The sequence below is a fragment of the Jaculus jaculus genome, chromosome 6 (assembly GCF_020740685.1).
Source record: "Jaculus jaculus isolate mJacJac1 chromosome 6, mJacJac1.mat.Y.cur, whole genome shotgun sequence".
Classification (NCBI taxonomy): domain Eukaryota; kingdom Metazoa; phylum Chordata; class Mammalia; order Rodentia; family Dipodidae; genus Jaculus; species Jaculus jaculus.
The window spans coordinates 128,561,436-128,588,672 of NC_059107.1; the positions used below are offsets into that span (position 1 = coordinate 128,561,436).

Here is a 27,237-nt window from a genome sequence, read left to right on the forward strand (position 1 = left end):
AGCTATTTTAGACTCTACACAAACATTAACAAATTCTTTCTTTAATCATGAGACATAGTCCTTTTGAAACACATAGTGCTTAGTGAGGATAACTGAGTACAAGAAGACTGAAGATGCTTAACACAGAGCTTCATTCTGCAAATGTTATTTATTCTGCTTCTCAATACAAAGTGTGAGAAGCAAACTACTTTACCATTAACCTAACAATATAGCTTGGTATTTATAAGATTTCTGATCTTGATTTTTTCATTTATCATAATTAATTCAGTTACAGTAGGTATCAATCATGGGTTCTTAGCTTCCTTTAATGATATGTGATACTAAGAAAATGTATACCACCCTGAATTGTGTCTTGATGCCACCATACATACTAGAATCCAAGATTGCCTACTCTGCATCTCCCAGGCACATACATTGCTATATTCTTGCCTTGCAGACCAGAACCAAAACCACTTGCCTGCAGTAAGGCCATGACTCCATTTAACTTTCCACAGAGCCATTTATTACTAATAAAAGTTTTAGGGTCCTACATTAACAATGACAAATTCTGTAAAAGTGACAGGCTTTGGATGTTTCAAGTTTAAAATTATAAAGAATTTATGTGACTTCTCTGTTGTATATTAGTACTGAATAGAAAACATGATTACATGCATGAAATTATCATTGTCCGTGTGTTCTTTTGCCACTGCCTCTTGCTTCCATCTATTTATTTAATGCCATACATTGCTTTCATCTATTTATCTAAATGCTATAGTTCAATAGAAATAAATATACAGTATGCATGTTTTTTTCTTAATAAGCAGATTTTTCTCACTTGTGATAAAAAAATAAGATTTCAACTGAAGTAATAGACGTAAATACTTGGATAAAAAAACAGTGCAATGACCAGAAATAGTGTATGCAATTTTTTTTACAATATTAACATTTCTGTCATTCCAAGGAAGGGGGTATCTGTTTAATCAAATGGTCAAGAATCTAGACATGATTAGGCACCTTTTATACTATAAAGTACAAAGTGACATCAATTTCACAGAAGTATATAAATACATATTATTTTTACAGCTAATATAAATGAAATATATGGTCATTTTAGAGACAGAATAACTCAGAGCTAATTTTTTTCCTCTTATCTTTCTCTTTAATTCTAGATCCCACTGTGCGTCTAGCATTATTCAAAAACAATGAAAATAAAGTTTCTGTGAAAAATCCATCAAAGAAGAAACAGGTCAAAAGATATGATTACTTTGAAGGTAAGATAAAGTAACAGAAAAACACAACAGTAAAATAAGCAAATATATAAAATTTTACTCATAATTATTTTAGTCCTCAAAATACCTAGAATATATCGATGAAAGGTATATAAAATAATCCTGAATAAGTGTAAAAGCATGTTTCCTAAAAATAGAATAGCTATTCAGTATTCTGGTATATATGATAATTTATTGGTTGTTTTTTGGTGTTTATCTAGATTTTAAATGTCTTGAACTCTGTATACATATCCTATAATACAATGTCATCAGCACTGATAATGTTAAATAAATTTGACAGTGAAAGAAAATAAAAGTGAAATATGTTAAAATTATATTCTATCTATTACTGCTGTTATGTGCAGAATATAGTTCCATTGTATTCTGTCTTATTCAGTAAAATATGAAGACAGGTGAGTATCTAGAATAGCATAATACATGTATATAGCTTGTTTATAAAATTATGTCCTAGTTCAGAATAGTGACAGGAAGAAAAGTGGCCCATTGAACATGAAACTTTTCCCCATGAACTTCAGGAGTGGTTTTTGTTTTGGTTTGTTTTTCTCTTCCCCTGTGTGAAATGTTCCTCTTTAGTACTCTGAGTTTTGGGTTTTTGTTTGTTTGTTTGTTTGTTTGTTTGTTTGTTTGTTTTTGAGCAAAGGGGTTGCAACCTCAAATGTGCTTGGTATTTCATTTATTTTATTAAATGAGCTTTATACAGATAGAGACTCCTATCAGGTGAGTCATTTTAAGGCTGTTAAATCTAAAGAATAGGCTGAGCAAAATGGTTCTACATATAAGATTTTTTCTAATATTTATGCATATATTTGCCCTATGTTGTCAGGGGCATAGAATGAGGTAAAGACAGTGCATTCACTGATGACCAGGTTGAACTCATGCTTTGTTTAACTGCTGCTGTAAACTCACCATCATTCATCCAGACTCACACTGATTCTGATGCTGAGGGCAGCCTTCTTTCATTAGCAGCTGAACAATCTTGGCTGTCCAGCAGAGGGTGCATTGTGAAACAAATGAATAAATTTAAGGCTGCAAGTCAATGAATTTTACTGTTACATAACCATCACTGCATCCTCATTTTAGATGATTGCAAAATTTTATTCCCCCTTTAATACAAAAATATCAAATAAAATTAGTCATTTAAAATCTTATCACTAACCCAAAATGAAGAATATCAAATTAAATTTTGCTCTAAGTTCTAATTCCATGTAAAATAGCATCTCAGTACAATGGTATGCCAGTATTGTCTTATATTGTCCTATTTGTTTAATTTTGTTCAGATTAGATATTAATATTATGTATTATTTTCTGTAATTCCAATTCATTTTATAGCAACATTATTTGAGTTTATTAAAAACACTCAGTGTTTCACTTTGCAGCTCTGATCATGAGAAGTATCTGTGTTTCTAATCACTTGTATTAAACTCTTTGATTATAATTGTGAGATGATTCTATATGTGAATAGCACAAAGAATACTGAATACAATTATGTTTGTCTAAGTGGAAATATACTGACATATGAAGAAAACTTGATGTTGAATAAATTATATTAAAAAAGCAATGCAATTTTAACCATCCATATAACATATCCATTTACTTTGCCACATTCGTATAAGGTGGACATCTTTTGACCTTTGACCTAATCAAAAGTGAGGAAACCCTGACTACATTGGTGCCCAGGGTAAACATATACACCTGCCATGTTTCAGATTATCTAAGGATTATACAGATTTATTCTGACTAATTTGGTATATTGATTAGTTGATTGATCTATTGTTGGTTAGTGCTGTTAGTTTACCTCTAATAGCACCTACACTTCTTAGGTTTGAATGTCTGGCCTTGCCTTTAAAGCTGAAACATTTTATTCTCTTCAAAATTTCTGAAAATAGGATTTCCCATTTGTCTTAATTAGTCAGGATGGAACCCTTATTTCAGTCTCTTTTTATCTGTCACTGTCCTTAAAAACACACCTGTATGAAAATATGTATGCACATTCCATAGTTGCATTTTCTGTTTCTGCTGTGTTCTAGTTAAATTATGCATATAGTATCCAGTATCTAGTTAAATTATGCATATTTAAGTATTTGCAGTGTGCCATTCACAAAAGTGTTACTTAAGAGATGTGCAAACTTAATTAATAGTGAATAGTGAGTATGTTGATCATGTCACTGAAAATGTCAATAATCCCTATGATAAATTATTTTGTTACTAGTACTTTATGAATAAATCAATCATATGCATTTATGAGATACAATGTGGCCTTTTTATCTCATTTCTTTTTTTCCTGTATTTTGTAGTGCTTTTGATTGAACCAATGGTCTTACACATGTTAAGCAAGTGCTATACCACTGCCCTATATCCCTAGCCCTGAAATATATATATAGATATAGATAGATAGATAGATATGTAGATATATAGATATAGTGATATGATTGACTCTAGCTAGTTCACATACCTGTCACCTCAATTCCCTGTTACAACTTTTGCAATTTATTCTTATCTACTTTGAAGTACATACTATCCTTATCTTCTATAATGATTTAGAGATCTCACAGATCTTTATGCCTATTTAGCTTTACATCAGCAACTTCCAATTTCCCTTCCTCTGTATACCATGAACTTCTGGTAACTGTCATTGGAAACTACTTTTACAAGGTCAGTATTATTAGATTCCATATCTATTTTTGTTTTTGTGGCATCTGTCTTTCTAGGCCTGGTCTGTTTTACTTAGCCTAGTGTCCTCCAGATCAATTCATGTTGTCACAAATGACAGTCCCCCTTTTCATACTGAACAGTATTGTTTTGTGTATATAGACAACATTTCTTTACCGATTTATGAGTTATTAGACATAGTTACATATGCTAGTTATTGTAAATGATGCAGCAGTGAATGTGGAAATACAGATATCTCAAACATTATGATTGCATTCTCTCTGGATAAATGCCCAGTAGTGGGATGGCTAAATCAATTTTCAATTTTCTGAGGAATTTCCATAGTCTTTTCCATAATAACTTATACTAATTTACATTTTCCCTCACAATGAATATTGGTTCCATTTTCTCCACATACTAGCCCACACTTTATCTTCAGTTTCTTTGCTGATAGCTATGAAACTAAAGTATGAAATATCTCATTGTGGTTTCAGTTTTTATTTTCCTTATGCTAACAGTGTTGGACATTTTCTTACATATCTTTGGTTAGTTGCATATCTTAGTTTGAGAAATTTATATTTGGAGCTTTCATTTGTTGATTAGTCACATGCTTTACTTTCTTGCTATAAGCTATTTGAGTTCCTTATACATTCTGCATATTTTGCCCTTACATATATATGATGTGCAAACTGTCTAATTCACTCTGTAGGCAAACATTTCCCCTTACCAACAGTCTCCTGTGTTATGTAGACACGGCTTAGGTTGGTAGAATCTCATATGTCTGATTTCGATTTGTTGCCTGAGCTTTGGGGTTATATATCTTTAAAAATCATGCCCCAGACCATTGTCTTAGAGATTTGCCTTTTATAATGGACATTTTGTAGTGATTTTACTTTAAGTTTATTGAAATTGTCCATTTCCAGTTGTGTGATCTTGGGACTTTATTTTATTTTAGTTTTTGAGGTAGAGTCTCACTCTTGCTCAGACTGACCTAAAATTTGCTATGTAGTCTCAGAATGGCCTCAAATTCATGGTGACCCTCCTACCTCTGCCTCCAGAGTTCTGGGATTAAAGGTGTATGTAACCACACCTGGCAGATCTTGGGACTTTTCTTCACAATAGAGCTAACCATAAATACGTTGTTTTATTTCTGGATTTTCATTCATATTTCATTGTTCCCTCTCTCTCTCTCTCTCTCTCTCTCTGTGTGTGTGTGTGTGTACAAGATGTGATGTTTTAATGTCAGTAACTTTCTATCTATGCTTTGTGGTCAGGAAATGTGATGTCATTATCTGTGTTCTTTTTGCTCAAGATGGTTTAGCTACTGTGTAGTTCCATATACATTTATGTATACTTTTTCATTTTTGTGAAATGTGGCATTGTTTTATATGCAAAGGCTATCACAAGTCACTGTTACCATCTTTATACAAATACCCCTGGTTACCTTCCATTATTTGTGTTTTCTTTAGTTTGCTTCATCAGTATAGTTTCTAGCGCAAACTTGTTTTTCAGTTCTTTTATTCTTTTTATACCTTCTTGTTTTTGTTGTAAGTAGGGTTTTGAATAGTTGCTTTTAAATATATGAAAACACCACTGTCTTTTATATGCTATATTTATATATTATGTCTTCCCCAATAGTATTTTTATTTTTTAACATTTTTAAATGACATCAATTTTTATGTCCATCAATTTATTTATTTATTTCACTTATTTGAGAGAGAGAGAGAAAGAGCATGGTCATATTATAGCCTTCAGCTGCTGCAAACAAACTCCAGACATATGTGCCACATGGTGCATCTGCCTTACTTGGGTCCTGGGAAATTGAACCTGATTCCTTTAGCTTTTCAAGTAAATGCTTTAGTCAGTAAGCCATCTCCCCAGCCCAGTTTTTATTTTTATTTTGATGAATTAGTACATGATGCTATCAAGTAGAGAGAGTTTCACTTTCTCCTAATTAAAATATTTTTTTTTCCTGCCTAATTCCTCTGGCTAGAACTCCTAGTACTCTGGGTAGAGTGAGCAATCTAGTCTTATTCCTGGCCATAGGGGAAATTTTTGAATTTTCACCATTGAGAATGATTATCATTCACTTTGTTAATGTAGTGTATCACATTATTTTTTTTAATTTAATTTATTAGTTTTCTTTTCAGTAAATACAGGCAGTTTGGTACCATTATTTAGGCTCATCTGTGATCTACCCCCTCCCATTAGACCCTCCTTGTTATTGAAAATGGGTCGTGCATTGTGGAGTTAGCCCCCAGTTATTAGTATGATAAATGTCTCTGAAAATCATGACCCAACATGTAACTCTGACATTCTTTCCGCCCCCTCTTCCGCAAGATTTCCCTGAGCCATGTTGGGTTCATTTTTGGTCTGCTTCAGTGCTGAGGTGTTGGGGGCCTCTGAGGCTCTGGCTCTCTGATTTGGTAGGAGTTGATTTTTCTCTGCATTGATCTCCTTCCCCTTTGTGCTGGTATCCAGTTCACAGGAAAACATCACCCTTGCTTATTTCGCCAGTTGTCCTTAGTTTCAGTTGGGCCCCTTCTGAGGTATGTTGGGGCAGCTCTCTTCTTAGGATCTGCATCTATCTGGAAAAGAGAAGCAGATTCTCCAATGGAGAGTAAGTTAGCACCCAGAAAATTGAGATAACACTTACTTTTTTGATAGACAGTTTGATAGGTGTAGGCCCTCTTATACCCCGTGATTGATGGTAGCTTGATATTGTAGAGTGGGCTTGTGTTTGGGTATGGTTCTGACTTGTTTCCCAGCTCTAGCTAAGGGTCTAGTACCACTGAGTGGATCAGTTAGCCAAATCAAGAGCAATTGATTCCTCACCATGGCTGTGTACCACTATTGCACTTGTGTGGGTATCACATCCTGTTAATTGTTGCTACTTAGGTTAAACAATGTGTTGCTTGGACAGATCTTGGTCATTTCCCCCAGTCGCCTATGTAGCGCCTTCTGGCACTAGACACGCTGACTGTCTGGGGACTGACTCTCTCCTGGCTTCCAGCCATGTCATTCCATTTTACGTGTCAGCTGCGTATGGAGTCTTCAGCAATAGGGTCTTACCACTGGCCTTTGGTGGGTCATCAATTACTCTGACAGAAGTCTGTCATTGTTTTGGGAAACCTTGTAGGTTTCTCTGATCAAAAGCTCATTGTGGATTGTAGGCCCAAGCTGGAAGTGGGGGTTACAGGTCAGTGTCCACTAAGAAATAGAGGAAAAAGATAACTAATATACAAGAGTTTGAGAGGAGAGAGATAGAGGGGAGAAGGGGAGAGGGAGGGAAGGAAGATGTAGGAGATTTAGGTCAGTCTTGATCCTACCCTCTCCAGTGTCTTGTGGTTCAGGTGTTTCCTGTAAGGGACTAGTGAAGGTTCAGTCATTTGGTGTATCACATTATTGATTGGCATGTGTCCAACTATCCTTGTATCTCAGTGATAAATGTCACTTGATCATAATTACTTAATTCTATCATTTATTAGCTATGTCATTTTGTGGATATTATTTAACCTTTCTATTTATATTGCTTTGTACATATAAAAATGGTTACTAACACCTCATGTGTGCAGGTTCTATGAGGATTCCGTGAGATCCTGTCTGTGAAGAAAACAATATACACACATAGTAAATGCTCAGAATTTGCAATGATTGGCAATAGTAATTGCAGAAATATAGCTTTATTTCTTCTTGTTTATGTTTTCCAGTATTTACTCATATCCTCCGATTAAATCTTCTCACAAACTCTAAGAACAGTACTATCACTTTCAATATTTAATAGGTGAGCAAAGTAGGATGTTGAGTGATAAACAACTTGTCCAAGATAATACCAAAAATTAGACTGTATAAAGAAATGGAGATCATTTATTTATAAAAAGAAAGCTAGCAAAAAATAACATAAAATGCAAATGTTGAAGAGGTCAAGGTTAACTTTGAAATGCATCATCATTAAATACCAGATATATTTTACTGTACCATCATGATAAACTTCACTGTATTTCAGGTCACATATATTAATTTTCAGATGAATAATAAGTTTTTCACATAGCCCCAAAGTAACCATTATATTTTTGCTACATTTATTCCTGGTTTTATTTATACATAAATGAAATGTCTTTCCTACCCCCATCTCCTGAAAATTCTAAATTTGTTACTTCTAAAGCCAATGCCAAATATAGATTTTTGGCATTAGCCAAGTGGAAAAGTAATCCAGGAAAAAAAAAAAATGAGTTGAGCCTGACAACTTTGTCAGGAAGATAGTTTTTTGTCTTATTCCTCCGTTCCCGGGGACAATTGTACTTGATTTAAAGTCGGATTTTCTTAATTCCCAGGGTGGTGCTGTCATCACTGGCATGATTCTTATTTGTCCTCTTATAAAATAGAAGATTTACAGAGACCATATGTTTCTATATGTCATAGATGTTTAAATATTTTGTATTAAATTTTTGAGTAATGAAGACATTAAAAAACTTTAATTTCTATATTTTTTTACTTCAGAGCATGTTAATCAAACCATCTTCTTTTGTGGTATTTTTTACTTTATGATTACAAGCATTTTCTTCTGCTTTCTCCCTTTTAATGACAGCTTAGAACACAAAATCACAATATGTAGGTTGTTTTAAAGTAGGTCTTGCATTTCCATAGCTGTATATATAGTACTTGCTAATAGTATGCAATGATTGTGTGTTAAGAGCTGGAAAAGTAAATGCCACAGGGAATGTGCAGGCAAACAAAGGATATGTGAAAGTGTCCTCTTAAAGATGCTCACAGAAATGTTTGTACTGAGCACTACTTAATGTTAGTCAGAGAATACATAGGTGCAAGTGTATGACATGTGGATTGGTCATCAGTGTCTTTGTTTCTGACCATGACTGATTTGAATTATTATTTTCCTACTAAATAAGAGCTTCTTATATTCTTTCTGTTAGCATAGAGGTCTGGGGCTAGGGTCATAAAAAAATGTGTACCAATGACTGAGATATGACCTACCTTTCCATGTGGATTAAACAAGAGTATTGGATCTGGAAGGTGGCTTGGTATCGTTCTTGCCTTCAAAACGAATGACCCAAGTTTGATTCCCTAGTACCCACATAAAGCCAGATGCACAAAGTGGCACATGAATCGAGTTCATTTGCAGTGACTAGAGGCCATAATGCACCCATTCTTTCTCTGTATCTCTATGTCTCTGTCTTTCTCTGTTTGGAACTAAATAAATAAAATTTAAAAACATATGAGTACTGTTGACATTCAAATAAAAGGGTATCACTAAATATGTTCCATTATTAAATAATTTTCTTTTAAAATTTATGTACAGAAAAATAAAATGGCTTATGTCATTAAAAATCAAAGCCTGAGCCGGGTGTGGTGGCGCACACCTTTAATCCCAGCACTCGGGAGGCAGAGGTAGGAGGATCTCCGAGAGTTCGAGGCCACCCTGAGACTACATAGTGAATCCCAGGTCAGCCTGAGCCAGAGTGAGACCCTACCTCGAAAAACAAAAAACAAAACAAAAAAAAACAAACAAACAAACAAAAAAAAAAACAAAACAAAAATCAAAGCCTAATGAACGTTTCTCTATGGATAAGTAAAAATTAAAGGATTGTTTTACATAAACTGTTTCAAATATAGATAGGGTTCAAAGATGCTTCCTCGTGTCTTTAACATGCTGCTTCCTTTGCTAAAGCAGATATGCTGTTCTACACATTCCAGAGTCTCTTGACTTAGAAAATGCCTGCTCTCTCAGCATTTAGTCATTAATACTCTTTTGATGTTACCTTGGGACACCACTGACTGTATTGCCATGATATTCTTAAAATCTTTTATTCATCAAATAATGTAATAAGTGGATAATATCTTCTTTTCTCTTGACCATCATTTACCATTTGTATGTTTATTCCTAATAGCTCTTGGTGATGTCCTCTCAAGGTCAGACAAAATCTTTGTAGAAAAGATAATTCAAGTGAAAATTATGCTGAAATTTTCAAGAAATTAAGGATGAGCTAGCATTCAAATTGATTTTTGAACAGATTTATTTTTTCCTAACTGGTAGAGAAAAAGATCTAGAGAGTCAGCTAGAATAAAAGTGAAATATAGGTTGGTGGCATATTGAAAAATCCATAGTTATGTTTTAATTTGTTTAAAAGATAAATATAAATATGCTCTCAACATGGTGATGCATATCTTTAATGCCAGCACTCTGGAGGCAGAGGTAGGAGGATCACTGCTCAAGACCATCCTGAGAATACATATTGAATTTCATGTCACCCTGGCTGAAAGTGAGACCCCACCTCAAAAAAAAAAAAAACTGGTTAATATGATACTTTGACTTTTGACAGTTTTGTACTCTCCACTTACTCATCCATAAAAAGATACATGTACTGTACTTCACTGTCTTTTTATCTGTACATTGTGTGATATGTAATTCACGTATAATATAAATATATGATATACAAATAACCATATCTACTTAAATTATATTTCATGCATATGATATGTGTGTGTGTGTGTGTGTGTGTGTGTGTGTAAGTGTGTGTACGCACTTGTTAACATGTGTGCGAGAAGGTGGACATGTACATGCTAGGACATGTGTAGCAGTAACAAGACAACTTCTAAGTTAGATTCTATCTTTCTACCACAATTGATGCAAGGTTTCTCTCTATTTTTATCCTATTTTATTTTTTACTTTTGGTACTTCCATATATGTATGTAATGATTTTCATAACCAATTATTTATCTCCCTCCCCTTTCATTAGCACCTTTCTTATACCCCATTAATCACGATCTTATTTTCATGCCTGTTTTTAACCCATTGCTTTACTTTAGCATTGCTTGCATGATCATGGGTGGACAGTTATTTACTGTGGAATGGGCAGCTTGCCATATCTCCCTGTTCTTGAGCTTCCAGAAATTCTCCTGTGTTTGCCCCCATCTTGCTGTCAACATGCTGGGATTACAGAAGCACTATAAGACTTCTGACTTTAAAAATATATATATTTAGTTATCTATTTGACAGAGAGAGAGAGAGAGAGAGAGAGAGAGAGAGAGAGAGAGAGAGAGAGAAAGAAAGAAAGAAAGAAAAGAAAGAAAGAAAGAAAGAAAGAAAGAAAGAAAGAAAGAAAGAAAGAAAGAAAGAAAGAAAAGAAAGAAAGAAAGAAAGAAAGAAAGAAAGAAAGAAAGAAAGAAAGAAAGAAAGAAAGAAAGAAAGAAAGAGGACACCAGGGCCTCCAGCCACTGCAAATGAACTCTAGACACATAGCCTACCTTGTCTGGGGAATCGAACCTGGGTCCTTTGTCTTCACAGGCAAGTGCCTCAACTGCTAAGCCATTTCTCCAGCCCAAGACTTCTTACTTTTTTCATGAGGTTTTAGGAATATTGAACTAGGGTACACAAGCATATGCAGCAAGCACTTTATCCAGTGATACCTCTTCCCACCCCAGGAGCACATTTGATTATATTATCAGTCCCAGTTAAATGGAAGTACCCTTTCTACTAACTCTAATTTATTCAAAACAAATCCCAAATAGTTTTATACTGAAAAATATAACTCTAAACTTCAAGTCATCACTTTACTCTCTTCTATAGAATATGTATTTGGTATACCATAAAAATAACCATACTATTAGATAGGGTAATATCACTGAATACCAAGAAAAAAAAACATAGATAATCAAAATAGAGTGAGTGTGATTTTTAGACACTCTTCCAAGAATGCAAAAATTTATAAATCATAATAAAATTGTTAGTACCAAAGCCAAAACAGATTAATAAGAACTTCAAGAAAATACTACATTCAAGGAAGCGACAGTAATAGTCTTGTCCTTTTATAAAACTTGTCTTTTTACATTAGACAGGAACTCGCTAAATTGTCTAGGTTGGCTGTGAACTTACAGTCCTTTTGTGTTAGCTTCCCAAATAGCTAAGATCTATAGGCCTTCACCAACAGGACTGGCCAAGCTAATTTCTTCATAGAAACAGTGAAAACTAGAAGACAATTTTTATGGACTGGATTTTATTCCTCCCTCCCAAACCAATTCATAGGCTGAAGACCTGACTTAGAGTGAAACCTTACATGAAGTTAAGACTTAGAAGGAAATTATGGTTAAGTAACATTAGGAGGGTGGAGCCCTAATAAAAATGTACTGATGTCTTCAGCCAGACCTGGTAATTCATGCCCAAAATCTTAGCATTTGGGAAACTGAGACCAACATAGGAGAGTTGCCATGAATTCCAAGCCAGTCTGTGCTACAGAAGAAGTTCTCTTAATAAAATAAATAAAAAGGAAAAACCTATGTTCTTTTGTTAAGAGGAGACATAATTGCATGTACAAAAATAAAATTAGAAAAAAAAGCTAGAGGCAAAATGAAGGCCACCTTCATGACCTAATCTAACACTGTTTACATATCCAAGTAACAATCATATCTAGGATTGGAGTTTCAACATCTAGATTTCATGAGGACACAAATTCAACTTCTGACACCACACATTTCACACAAAGCATGAGATTTCAGGTCTTTCTAGAGTCTTGGGAAATAAAACAATCTAATTGTGAATTATAATATTTTCACACAATAAAAATAATTTATATTAGTAAAAAAAAGAATATAAAACAAGCTACAAATTCTTCCTTTTTTGGTATCCTATAGCTCTCATCTATGTACCATTCATATAGTCATAAGTACACAAGCTCTAAAGAATTATCTAGATCTAGAATGTAGTTTATTTATGAAATTGGAGAAAAGGAGTGCATGTGTGTGTGTGTGTGTGTGTGTGTGTGTGTGCACACACATGTGTTAGTAGTATATAAAGTTTTATCTTTCTTTTTTTTTTTTTTCAAGATAGGGTCTCACTGTAGACCAGGCTGACCTGGAATTCACTATGTAGTCTCAGGGTAGCCTTGAACTCACAGTGATCCTCCTACCTCTACATCCCAAGTACTGGGATTAAAGGCCTGTGCCACCAAACCCAGATTAAATTGTTACCTTAAAAAGAGCCACAATCCCCATTGGGATGACCTGTATCCCCAATGAGGAGGGTCCCTTTGGAAAAAGGGCAGGGATGAGAGAAAGGATATGTAACATATGCTGTTAACATAGTATGTCCATAACTAATAAAAATGAAATATAAAATTTTAAAAAAATAAGTTATTGTATAGATATGGGGAGATGACTCAGAGATTAAGGTACTTGCTTGAAAAGGCCTGATGGTCTACATTTCACTCCCCAGTAAGGCCAGATGCACATAATGGTGCATAATACATCCTGAGATTTCTTTCTTTCTTTTTTTTTTTTTTCTTGTTTCTTTCGATGTAGGGTTTCACTGTAGCTCAGGCTGACATGGAATTCACTATGTAGTCTCAGGGTAGCCTCGAACTTATGGTGATTCTCCTACCTCTGCCTCCCGAGTGCTGAGGTTAATGGCATGTGCCTCCACACCCAGCTTCATCCTGAGTTTTCATTCATTTGCAGTGGCAAGATGGTGGACCCTTCCTTCCTTCTTCTTTCCTTCCTTCCTACCTTCCTTCCTTCCTTCCTTCCTTCCTTCCTTCCTTCCTTCCTTCCTTCCTTCCTTCCTTCCATCCTTCCTTCCATCCCTTATTCTCCTTTTTTTTTTCTCTCTCTCCCCTGGAAGCAAATAAAGACATCATTTAAATAATATGTTATTGCCTAAGTTCAAATATCAAAAACACACATCAAGATCTATGAATAACAGAAAAAGGTACCATTATGGTTGAACATGATTGCATTTTCAAAGTGAAGATTAAACATGACAATTAGTAAAGCTGAGGTGAGTTCCACTACTAAATATCTGTAGGGTAGGAGCAATGGTTTATCAGATATGGTGCTTGCCTGCAAAGCCAAAGTACTCAGGTTTGATTCCCCAGGACCCATGTAAAGCCAGATGCACAAAGTAGCACATGCATCTGGAGTTTGTTTGCAGTACTTAGAGGCCTTGGTGTGCCCATTCACTCTCTATCTACCTCATTCTCTCTCACACATAAATAAATAATATATATGTAAAGCTCTATAATAGCTTAATGTTAATGATATACAATTTAAATGCTAAAAATTAGGCATATTTGAAATCAGCAGTAAAAGCCTTATTTTAATAAATTTTATAAATGAAAACGTGTTAAGGTAAATTAATATTTTAAGTAAGCCTAGACAGAGATTGTCACTACCAAACCATGTTTAAAGTAAACACAAAATAGCATTTTTCAGGGTGTAGGCTTCCAGTTAAAAACGTGGAAGTAAGGAATAATAAAGAAGTGTGAAAATATCAACCACACTTGGTCCAGAAGCCATTACAAAAGCCTTTTTTTGGGGGGGGGGTGAATGAAGAGATGGCTTAGTGGCTAAGGCCTTTGCCTGCACAGTATACGGAACCAGATTCAATTGTCTAATACCCAAGGGAGCTAGATGCACACGGTGGTGCATGCATCTGGAGTTTGTCTACAGTGGCTAGAGAACCTGCCATGCCTATACTTTCTCTCCCTGCAATGTATCACTCTGCTTGAAAAAAAATAGAGTCTTAAAAAACTTTCATGAGTTTAGGATCTAGAGAAATAGTATAATAATATAATAATAGTATAATAATAATGATCACCTCTCTCTATCCAAGGTTAGCATCACTACATACAATTAACAAGAGTTTAAAAAAAAAAACTTATCTAAAAAATTGTATCCTAGATGCTTGTCAGGCATGGCAACCTGCCTTACTCAGTGAGTTGGGGTAGAGACACGGCATGCCCAGGACAAGCTGGGTAACAAGGCTAGCCATATTTGTGAGCCCTTTGTCAAACAAGAGGCCTTACCTACATAAATCAGGTGGATGATGGAGATACCTCACATCAACCTTGGGCATCTACATGCTTGTAGATACATTTTTATACACACTTATGCACACACACTGGTGTGAAGATACCTTTTATATATATATTTTCATGTCACTATTTTTAAGCAATATAGTTTAGCAGTTATTTATGTACCATCTAAATTGTTCTTTATATTAAAAGTTATGCTCTAGAGAAATTTAAAATCTATGTAATATGCACAGTTTATATGAGCACAGTACAATTTTTTGTATGAATGTGAGGAAAAAATTATTTAATATGTTGGATTTTAGTAATGAAGGAATTGGGCAAAATCTGCGGGATCAATCTTTTTACAAATGCTTTTGGGTGACAATACATTGTTTTCTTAAAACTAAATAAAATTACTTCTCATGCCCAAGACATTTTTGAGTGTGGTGATCCTTTCCTTTCTTATTATCCAGTTCTACTTTACATAAGAAAAAAATACACAACTTAAAATCATATTGAGTTTAGTTTGAATCCTAACCTCAATATATAATTTTGGCTGTTATTTAACTTTTCTAAACTTGATAGCCTCATCAATTAGTTAAAGTAGTTAATATGTGTTATATTAAGTCATTATGTAAATTAAAAATATTCAAAAAACTTTGGAATGAGCTGTCCTTTAAATGTGGGAACTGGATATCATATGTCTTCCCTTTTTAGGCTATTAACAGTTTTATTTACTGGGCTCTTTGTTTGTGTAAGGTAATTAGTATGGGATGATAAATGAAATGAACTTGAGTAGTGGAGTGTATTATTTTGCAGAAGGAAAGAACAGGACAGGAGGTGACACATAGTACATACATAGCACAGCTTGGTGACATTCTGTGGAAGAAATTTAAGGAGAATTCAATGTGAATCTAACCCTGAGCAATAGGGAAAAGATGAACACTTGAACTGCAATTTAAGGCTGAGTGACAAAGTTGTAGGGGTGTTGTGTTGCAGTTGAAGGCATGAGTCTGTTGAGAGACTGAAAATGGAGGCAGCCTCGGCTACTCACAAGACTGGAAAGAATGCTTATATGAGAGGACAAGGAGGAGAGGTTCAGCTGGAGACATTGGCAGGGGACAGAGTAATGTTAGCCCATGCTATGTATTCCATACTGAGGAAGTGAATTTCTGTTCCAAGACCAAAGGCCATGTAGGATTTTAAGCAAAAGAGGACATGACCGTTTTTATTTTTTCAGTTTTTTTTTTAATATATATGTTGAGGATAGATAATAAAGAATCAAGACTGAATATAGCAAAAGCTATCAGAAGTTTTTGGCAGTTGTGCAGCACAGAGATGAAGAAACTAGGCATAAGGGTAGAGAGGGGGAAGGCAAAGAAATGGCAATCATAAAGTAGGATCACCTGCATCTTATCTACCGAATAGAAAAGTCATACCTATCCCTTAGAGTAGATGAGAGGAGCAAGTTCATTGCTTAGTATAATGCACAGTACTTGGCATATACAGAAAGTATCATTTATATTTTCATTACCATTTCTGTATAACTTACTTTTACTCTATCTTGGGAAATGGTACACCATTTGAAGGCACCCCTTTTGGGGATAAATAATGCTTCAAGTTCAATTTTTAGATTAGAATAAATAAATAAATAAATACTGGTATTTTAAATAGACACACAAAGCCTGCTGTGGTGGCACACACCTTTAATCCCAGCATTTGGGAGGCAGAGGTAGGAGGATTATCATGAGTTCAAGGCCACCCTGAGACTACAGAGTGAATCATTTGTAATTTTATTCTGTTTCTCATTTCCTAACTATCAGTTCTGTGCCACAAATTCCCTTGCCTTCTTACCCTTATGTGTTGTGTCTTTTTGAATATCCATACATGTTTCACTTCTCCATATTTCAATAGTCCTCTAAGCCACAATTCTTTTTGTTTGGGGTTTATTGGGGGAGGGAGCCTGTGTTTTGGGGCATATTGTTGTTGCTGGAGACAGAATGTTTCTATTTAGAATCGTCTAACCCCGTCCTCCTATCTTAGCTTCTCAAGTGCTAGGATTATATGCAAGCACCTCCACTGTTGTTGAGAATTGTGTGCTTGTTGCCTGTAGGACAACTTCCAGTCTTTGGTATATAATACCTTTCATTTCTTTATTTTCTAGATTTACCTTGTAACATTATTCCTCACCTTCAAATATTCCCTAATTATATTGAACAATGTCAATATAAACCTATTGAAAATGAAATATTGTTCTTTTCAAAATGTGTTCTTTCATTCACACCTTATTTCTTCTATATGTACAACCCTTCCTCATCTTTCTCCTATCAGACTTCCATTTACCCATCATGATTTAAAAAGATATTTCATCTTTCAGTCATTCCTAATCATCCCAAGCTTCCCATGGTTCTATTACATTGCCCTATAAATACCTGTTTCCTCCCGTCTGGTAGTCTTTTCGAATTTAAGGACCAAATCTTAGTAATATGTCTGTTTCCTCCCATTCTCAGATCCAGCAACAGTATTCAATTCACTGCACTAAACACTCAATAAATGTTTGTTGAATTCATATGCATTTGGAACTTTAAAAAGTTTGGATTCTTGGAAACACTCTTCCTGCCAAATGCTATTACTCAAAGTCATATATTGGCCTGATCCCAACCTAAACTTACAACTCATTCAGTGTTCACATTCAACCTATATGTCCCACTGTCTCAGCCACTCCTGATGTCTATGTAGTAAACTCTGGAAATCATTTTAGCTTTACATACTGAAGCTCCACTTAGGGAAAGGGAATAGATCTCAAAATCTTGGTCACTATAAACATCATCCCTATTTTAGGTTTCTAACTTTTGAAACACTATCTGAAAGAAAAGGATGTGCATATCCTCAATATATGTTCTATGTGTCTCAGAAAACTAAATGATTTATGTTTTTTTTTCTGTCAAGATTTCAAAGTAGTTTAATGTGACTGCTAGGCACAATTTGCTTTTTCTCCAAACTTCATTACTTTGTGCAAGATCTTTCAAGATTGCCGTTCTAATTAATAAAGGTAACTTCCACCTACAGTGTTGGCTGTGGAGCCTGAACACTTAGAGATAAATTTCACCTCTGTTCTTTGTTAGGAATGTGACATTAATCTTTAGCATTTCTATTTTTTGGTTCCTCACTTAAAATTTGATAAAATTGAGAAAAATTACAGTTCATAATTTCCAGAGCTGGAAATATGAATTAATAAGGGTAAAAATGACAGAAATCATCAGTCTAGATTAGCTGCTACTATTATCGGGGGAGGGGGAATCCATTTGCAATTAAATTTGCTAACATTTTGGTACAATTTTGATATGTTTTGAAATGTTAATTTTTAAAATATTTTATGTGTAGGTTATGTGATTAGGACATTTATTCTTAGTGAAAAAAATTTTTAAAGAAAATAATTTTTCTAGGTTTTAACAAATGAATATTTCTGAAGTAAATAGCCAAGATTCTGATTCTGGTCAGAGATCCTATTCTACTCAGTGTTTTACTTGGATAGATTTAATAAGCAGCTTTAATCCAGATTTTTCAAGGTGATGTCAATCAATCAATCAGTCACACTTCTTCCATTAACCTACCACCCCCAATTTCTCTTCTATCCCTTGTCATTGCTTCTCTTCACCCTGTATAAGGTCTTGAACTTAGGTAGCCTACTGAAGCATGAACTAAAGAAGAAACTGATATCTTAAACATTCCAGTAGTAAATCTAATTATAAAAATTAACTTAGTTTTTATCCTTCACTTAGAGATGAAATATTTTGTTTCAAATATCAATATAAGTTATATAAAGATAAAATTTTAATTGCTGTTTTATTAAAGTACAGAGAAAATTTAACATTTCTAAGAATGCTCATCAGAGGCAGTTAATTGATTTCCTATAAATCTTATGGTTCTAGGAATTAGCATATTTAACAATGTTAATATATTGATATGGAGAATAAAAATCTTTTTGTTTTATTAGTTTTCTATTCTTCAAGTACAGGCAGTTTGGTACCATCATTCGGCTCATCCATGGCCTACCCCCTCCCCATTGGCCTCTCCTTGTTGAGGTATATGGGTTTGAAGCTTCCCAAAATGTAGCTTATGTTTAATGTACCAGGGACCACAAATTGTATTTGATACTTTCCTATCGAGGACAAATGATTATATCAAATACTATTTGAAACTTAGGAGAATTCTCTTATAAGTAATATACAGACTTCTCGGATAAAATATATTTACTACTGCAAGTCAGCATTTTGCTATTACCCAAATGCTGAACTCAAAGTTAAAGGTCTTTATATCTACATGAGCAGATGTCATGTGGACTGACTTGTATTTGTAACATACAAACTTGTACTCTTCTCCATCTCCTTGTGATGTGCCATCTCCCTGGTACCTGCAAACTATGCATTACTGTCTGTGGAATGAGTTTTTATTCTTGGTAAAACTTGTTAACCTAGATTTTATTCCTTTTCCTAAAATTGTTTGAATTATCTGGTTCTACATTAAAATATACTCTATTTTTATTTTTTTTCCATTACTTATTGGTATCATATAAATTGGTTGTACTCTTAGAACCCTTTATCCTTTCCACAATTTGGCTGTGGGTCTTCTTTGGTGTGGTTATTATGGTTATTGCATTATCCTTTGGTGAGGTTCTGTTAATATTAAAAGTATAGTTATTTAAATATATTATGTCATAAGTCTTCTACTGTCAGATATTGTCAATTCATATATCTAAAGTATGCTAATGTTAGCAATACCACTAAAATTGGAACCTTGGGTACTAAGGTATTTGAATATATTCTTGAAGAATCTATGCAAACTTTCTGCTTTGTGCTGTTTCCCTAAAGAAAAGGATGCCCCTGTTTAAACACACAATAACCATGTAGCAAAAGCTCATCTAGTAATCTCTAAGTTTAACATGATTTAGTTCAAGTAGAACATAAAAACACCTGACTGATTTCCCTAGAACACACACACACACACACACACACACACACACACACACACACACACATATATATATATATATATATATATATATACTCATATATAGAACTCATTATATATATATATGCACATATATATATTTACATGAGTTATATATATATATATATATATATATATATATATATATGCATTATATATAAATACACACCCACACATATATATATATACATATATAGTAAAATTTGAAGAATAGAAATAATGACAGGAATTGGTATTTTAGAATGAGAATAGATCCTTTACATATTTTTATTTGAATTATTAACTACAATTTTATGTGCCAAGATTTAGATTAGTGAAAAATCCCTACAAAGTAAGCTTATGGAAACAGTAACTGATTGTTTTAACATTGTATTTTTTAATACATCATAAGAATGCCTTTCCCCCAAACTGTAAGATACCTATCTTCAGATGTGATGAAGTATTTTTTTAAAAAAATTCTATGGTAGAAGACAAACATCTTTCTTAAAATTCAAATTCTTGTATTGTAGCTAATGTGATCTCACACAATAGAACCGTGGTGCACATTGAAATATTTTCTCATTTTTTAGAGAATTAATGGCTCTCCACCAGCCCTTTAACATGTAAAATGAGTAAGTTACTTGTGTCCAGTACATCCAAAAAAGAGCCAGGATAAAATAAACATAAGGGGTTGGATATCTTGGAAAAAATCTGTCATGGGTTTGGGTTAATCATCTCCAGAAGAAATTCAACTTGATGCCTGAAATGTAAGACTTCTTGGAGAAAGCAGAAAGGCCTGAGGCAGTGTTGATCTGAGAGTGCTCTCCATGGGTCAGAGCGGCTCTGTTGGCAGAGTGCAAACCCAGTTCACAACCGCGGCCTCTGAAAAGTTGTAAAAGACTGCAGGGGCCTTCCCGTGCATGCACTCCAGCTTTGGTTACATAGTTTTAATGGCCTGGTTTCTTATTATAAAATAAAATTTAAAAATAAAACCTGTGCCTAATTTTCCAACCTTCTGTCCATCAATGATAGGATTGTTGCCTTCTCCATTTGTGAAATAAAGCATCACTTTAAGGAGGAGAAAAAAAAAATTAGATACCATCAATAGAAGTGTCTGTGAATATGACATACCTTTATTTGATGCTACTTTCATAAAGTCCTGTCCATAGTCTTTTGGATATTGGGAAATGAGCTATTCAATCAATACTCTGCGTTTAGTATTCTATCGCTTTCCATGCATATTTGAAATACAATATTGAGTTATTAATTATTCCTGTATAAGATCTTTATAAGACATTTGGGGACTGGAGGGGAAAAAAAGATTATTTCCATGCTCAACAGTGATTATGAACTTCAGGGAAAATTACCTCATATAAGGTAACTTAATTAAAATACGTCCTCTCCTTCCCTCTGACACTCCCATAATTTTCCTCTATCAGCATCAGAAATAGTTTCTGTTTACCAGGAATGTCAGAAGGATATGAAAACACAAAAGAATCTACTGCAAACTTGAGTTAGTTACGAGTATAAAGATATTCATATGATTTAATCATGAATGACAGTTAAATATGCTGATAATTAACATAGCAAGTTTTAAGTCTATTGTAGAATAAAATAGCATAAAGATAATTTTAATTCCCACTGCATACCTAATTTTACTACTCAAAACTACCAGGAGAGGTGAAATCAAATAACCTGTTAATCAAAATATTTGTGTGTCCCAAAGACATATAAAGCCCTTGCTGACACTCATATCCTATCTGTTTGTACTGTTAACTAGATTTTTTCTTATTGTTCCTACAGTCATATAAGTATAAGCTGCTTAGTGCTAGTAAAGACATTCCAACCTTTACACAGTGAAGAAGTCAATCATTGGAATGAATAGAGTCCTAAGTGCTGAAGCATTTCAAATCCTTTTTCATTTGACCACTGGGTGACCTGATAACTATTTCCTGTCCCTAAATAAGGTTGTGACCCAGGTCTCAGAGTGCGAAACCCTGATAATTTTAGAAACAAGTCAAATGTCATAGAACTAAAGGAGGAGAGGGTTTCACTAAAATCTTCCTTATTGTTGAAATTTTATATCTTAAATATTAAGGAATAAAATATATACTTAACAAAAATAAATAGGTATTGCTTTCTATTTTTGATGTTTAAAATTATAGGGAAAGAAATGTGATGTTTAAAATGATATTATTGTGAATTAGGGTGAAAATTTACCAGGTATTTCTACATTAGATGGTAGTACAATTTCTTATTTGCATTCTACAATAAGTTGGATCATAAAATGAAAAGAAAAAATGATATGTGATAACAGTAAACTTTGAATTGCCCCCTAGTATAACTTCAAACAGTTGATGTTAAAGTAATCTTAACTATATATTTGTGTATTTTATATTCATGTGAGTGTAATTATTTGTCTCACCTCTATTAATATTTGTCACTACAAAAAATCATACCAATCAAAAAAGAAAAAAAAATGCTTTGTATATCAGACAGTATGACAGGAATGTGTCTAACCACCTTTAGAGTTGTTAGCTTGGGGAATTGGATTAATGGAAGGAAGACTCTTACAAGTGCATTGTGATGATCTGCAAATGTAATTGACTAGTTTGTTTTGATAAGTTTTTTTGCTTTTCCATTACTTGGATGTGAAATATAATGTTATGAAATGTTAATTATTTTAATGAGGTCAAGAAGTGTTTCCTTAAAATAACACTTCTAATGTTTAACATATGATTGATACATTTTCTCTTGTATAGTTAATAAAGTCACAGATTAAAAATATATCAGAACTGAACTTTAAAATATGATTCTTAAAAACATAAATATTAAGAAAAGACTCTCAGATTGGCACTTAGCCTGAACTGTTTAAGCTGAGCTTTACACTTATAACAAGGTCATATAATTTATCAAGTAAAGTAAATTCTAGTTTTGCTATAATACATTTTTAAATAAAAATGATTTAAAAATAAACAACTAATATTTATAGAGATTACTAGAGAGTGGGAAACTCTTACAATACTGTGGCAGGATGTGATATGTCATATTCCTCATCAGGATTACACTTTTTCATAGATATGAAATTAAGTGAACAGTCAAGAAAGTAGAGAACTTCACTCTTAGTCAAGTGAATATTGAAACATTACCAGTATCTCATTGATGATTCTTTACTTTGGTTTTGTATGTTTCACTTGGCTCTTCTTCATGGAATTGTGTGTATGTGTATGGTCTTTAAATATTTAATTTAAGAACTTGCACAAAATGAAATATAAATTAGTAGATACAATTAATCATTAAGCAATAGGGAGCTCTTAGAAATTAACTTTTTCAGTCATGACTTGTGAATTAGTTGGAGTAATAATGTATACTCAAAATGATAGCCTTAAATTATAGGTATTAAAATTGTTATATTCTAAGCAAAGTTATTTTAAACATTATCATATCATCTGTAGCATTTGAAAAGTAGTGGTTATTATACATCAATTATGAATTGTTTTGATGAAAATATATATAGATATTATGAGTTGTAAACAAACATCCAAGTCTAACACACATGTATATTCTTACTATTTGATTTACATAAGATTTAAATATTCAATAATATTTATATTTCAGCTACAGTTTTGCAAACACAACTTCTATACAAATTATATACTGTTTATGCATTTTATAGAGATTTTTAAAAGTTTTTTTAGTTTAAGTGATAATTAAAATACATGCAATGAAACATGAATTGTAATGAGTAAATTTTGAAACTGTAATTTGAACATAAAACGTTTCATTATTATTTTAAGTATAATCCAATGAAATGTATGCTAAAATCAATGCTTAACATTAATATTGTCAGTGTATGAGAATTTTAAAAATCATTTGAAAGCAAATAACAAAAATACAATTGGTGACAAATGCATACATTGAAATAAAATGTTTCTTTGGATTGTAAATGTTTGTTTCAGACAGCAAAAAGGAATGAATACATCTACTTGATTAAAAGAAAGTTTCACTTGTAAGATTTAAAACTGTAAGAGATTAAGATTAGACAGTAATGTGTAAGTACTAGAAGAACTCAGATTTAACCTAGAGGTGACCTGGTCCTGTTTGTTCAGATGACCATTCTAAAAGTATACAGGGACTATTTCCCTTTAATACAATTATTTGCTGCAAGACTTGACCTCAGTGACTGTCATGAACGAGATCTGAATTGGCCCATTCTCTGATATAGTGACATTGCTTCTGTTGCCTCGATTGTGACCTCTGATTGCATGGTACCCTTGAGAGTTCCACGTAACAAGCGTAACTCCTACTTCATAGCAGGAAGGTTGCTCTGCCTGCACAGATTTGTCAGTCCCCTAAGTGTAAGTTACATATGCTGTCCCTTATGGCATGGTATCCACTGTGTTATTTTGTATCTACATATCTCTCTGAGAATTTTAAGAGCCTGATTTCACCATTAGTAATGCATACAATACTTCCCTTTGCTAATTAGAAGCCTCTGCATTACTTTATTTCTTAGAACAGATGCTCATTTTAAAGCATTTTCATTTCAGTACATTGTAAACTTTATATTTTTAAGAATAATTTAACCCTTTACCTTTGTCTGCCTTTGAGATTTCCACACTGCTTTCCATACCTTATCTCCTTAGTCATACCCCATCTAGTCTACAGAGAATTGAGGCACAGGGTAGCTCTGCCTTCATAAGGATGATGATTAAATAAAACATACTTATGACTTTCAGCTTCCCCATATGTTACCATATGCATCACCCTTAGGCTTCTTTTCTCACTTTTAAAAGGAGAAAATATTAATGAAGAACACTATTTAGAGCTTTTATAAGAATTTAAAAAAATAAATATGCAAACTGTATATTACAACCATTAATATGTTTTAAATACCACTGTGTATATGCAGATTTTAAATAGTATTATGAATATAAATATTTAGTGCTTTAAATATTGTTATGCATATGCACATGCTAGGTTTGTTTTGTTTTATATACCTCCCCAAAATGAGAAATCCATGAGTGGCCTACACATCAATACATACCAGACTTTTCCCAAACTCTTGTAATTTCAGGATGGGATGGATTGTTCCACACAGAGCACAGGGTCCTGAAAAGAAGAATATACACTTCGCTTATTACAGTTTAACTGAAAACCAGATTGGGATCATTTAGAATCATGTGCTTGTTAAATGTGTGGTCAGATATGATTTGTTTATTTGAAATCCCATTATAAATGGGCAATAGATTTGCCAATTTAACTTAAAATTTTTCAGGGTAAGCTTTAGTACTTGTCTATTATATCAATGGTTTTCATACTTGATATTTATGCAAAAGTCTCTTTTGTTCTCAAGTAAATATCACCACAAGTTCCAGGTAATATAAAATGCCTGGAGTATGTCTATCCTTCTTTAGGAAGTATGTTTGCTTCCTTAGCTAATAGTAGTAGTCACCAGGGTGAATTTGAAAAATCACTTGTGCCTTCACAGTGCACAGCTTAGAGTCAGTGTGGGTTTACCAAAGAAAAACCCTTTGCAGTATCCTTTCATGACCCCCAAGACCAATATAGCACTACTTACCACTTATCACATGCAAAAGTTTGTGTTCAGTAGATGTTGACTAAATTGTTTTTATTCTGTATGCTACCTAAATGTCAGACTTCCTTGGTTCTTAGCTGAATCTACATTCTGTAGAAAAATCTCTGAAAAACAGTAGTCAGTAAAAAGAAAAAAAAAAATACAGTCCATGAAAATGTAAATAATGTGAATAAGAAAAAATCATGCAGCATACTTTTTGTACTAGTTAGTGTGACTTAATAAAAATTATTTTTATGGAAAATTACACCATATTAAAAATAATGTGCTAATGCAAATGCTATTTGTTTATTTTCACTAAGGAAAAGATAAGCATTTTTCACATTTTAGCTTCTTGAACTAAGAATAAATAGGTATCATGGTATGGGCACAGTACATGGCAGCCTAGAGAGGATGTCAGCCAGGTATTACTTGATAAATTATGTGAAAGCTTTTGTCACTTTCTGGCAAAAGGAGGATCAAAGCAATGTAGATCTAACAAAATAGCCATGCTTTAAATTTTTCCAGGTAATTGTATAAGACAGGGAAAAGACTGGTGTGTGTAATTAACGACTTGAAACAGCTATTTGAACACATTTTTATCTATGGGTGAGTAGTTACTTGATCTACAAACTTATTACAGCTTTTCCAGCTCAGCCATTTAGATTTCACGTCTAGTTATTGACACGGAGTGATTGCGGCAGGAATATCCTCAGCAGCAAGGGCCCCATCCCCAGAACCAGACGCCGCTCAACACTTTTGTCCTTTCTGGTAATTCAGTGGTGCTATCATCGAAGTTAATTTGGTTTTGCAGAGGTCCCCTTTCAATGTAATTCAAATCTGAGAATGAGTTTAAAAAGTGTTGTATTTTTCCAAGTTTTATGGATTAAAAAATTAGGGTCAGCAAGGCAGGGTTACCTTTCTGTTTCTACTGCCTTAAGGAATAGAAACAGGAAAAGGAGAAGATGGTTTAGTGTATAAAGTACTTTTCATGCAAGCATGAGCCCCTGAGTTCAGATCCACAGAACCACAATAAAGCTGGAAATGGTAACATTAATATCTGTAATCTCAGACCACCCAGAGTGGGAAGAGAAGGAGAGATAGAATCACCTGGAAGCTTGTGGCCCAGCTATCCTTGTGAATAAAGAGATGAATTGTGAAAGGAGAGACCATTCTTAACCAAAATCCAAAACTGTCCTCTGACCTGTACATCATTATCTTAGTAAGCACTTGACCACACTCACAGAGATGAGGATTCACACACATACACAAACACATAAGAAAATTACATGTTCTAAAACAAATAATTTTAAAAATTAGAAATTGACAAAAGTAGAATATCTCGGAAACAAGCATTTATAGGCACAGCATTTGTGAGATTGAAATGCCAAGTTAAGGAGCGGGAATATATCTCAGTTGATAGAGTGCTTGTATAGCAAGCCCTAAGCCCTTGCTTAGTATCTATTAACCCAAGTAGTGTAGGACACTCCTATAATCTTAGGAGACAGAGATGGAGACAGATGAATCAGAAGTTCAATGTCATCTTCAGCTATATAATAAGTTAGAAGGCATACTGGGGTATATGAAAACCTGCCTTAGATAAACGAAAAACAGCCAGGTGTGGTGTCACATACCTTTAATCCCAGCACTAGAAAAGCAGAGGTAGAAGGATCACCATGAGTTCAAAGCCACCCTGAACCTACAAGGTAAATTTCAGGTTAGCCTGCTCTAGAGCAAAACCCTACCTCAAGAAATGAAAACAAACAAAAAACAAGTATTTAGTAAATATAAATCAATAACTTATTCAAAGGTATGCCTTTGCCAGATAATGCCAACTCATATCAACAAATATCATGTGAAATAATGTATATTTTCAGGACAGAGGATGATCTAAGAAAAATAAAATGGTTATTCAATTTTAAGGACCATATGGATATTCATATTCCAGAAGATA

General features: G+C 33.7%; 1 protein-coding gene across 1 annotated transcript in view; it reads left to right on the forward strand.

Annotated features, from left to right (window-relative positions):
* Lrriq1 (leucine rich repeats and IQ motif containing 1) overlaps positions 1-27,237 on the forward strand; it is a 196,072-nt gene that overhangs the window by 123,115 nt on the left and 45,720 nt on the right. The window contains 1 exon segment of the mRNA XM_045152249.1: positions 1,149-1,250. Within this exon segment, the coding sequence (XP_045008184.1) occupies positions 1,149-1,250 (102 nt within the window).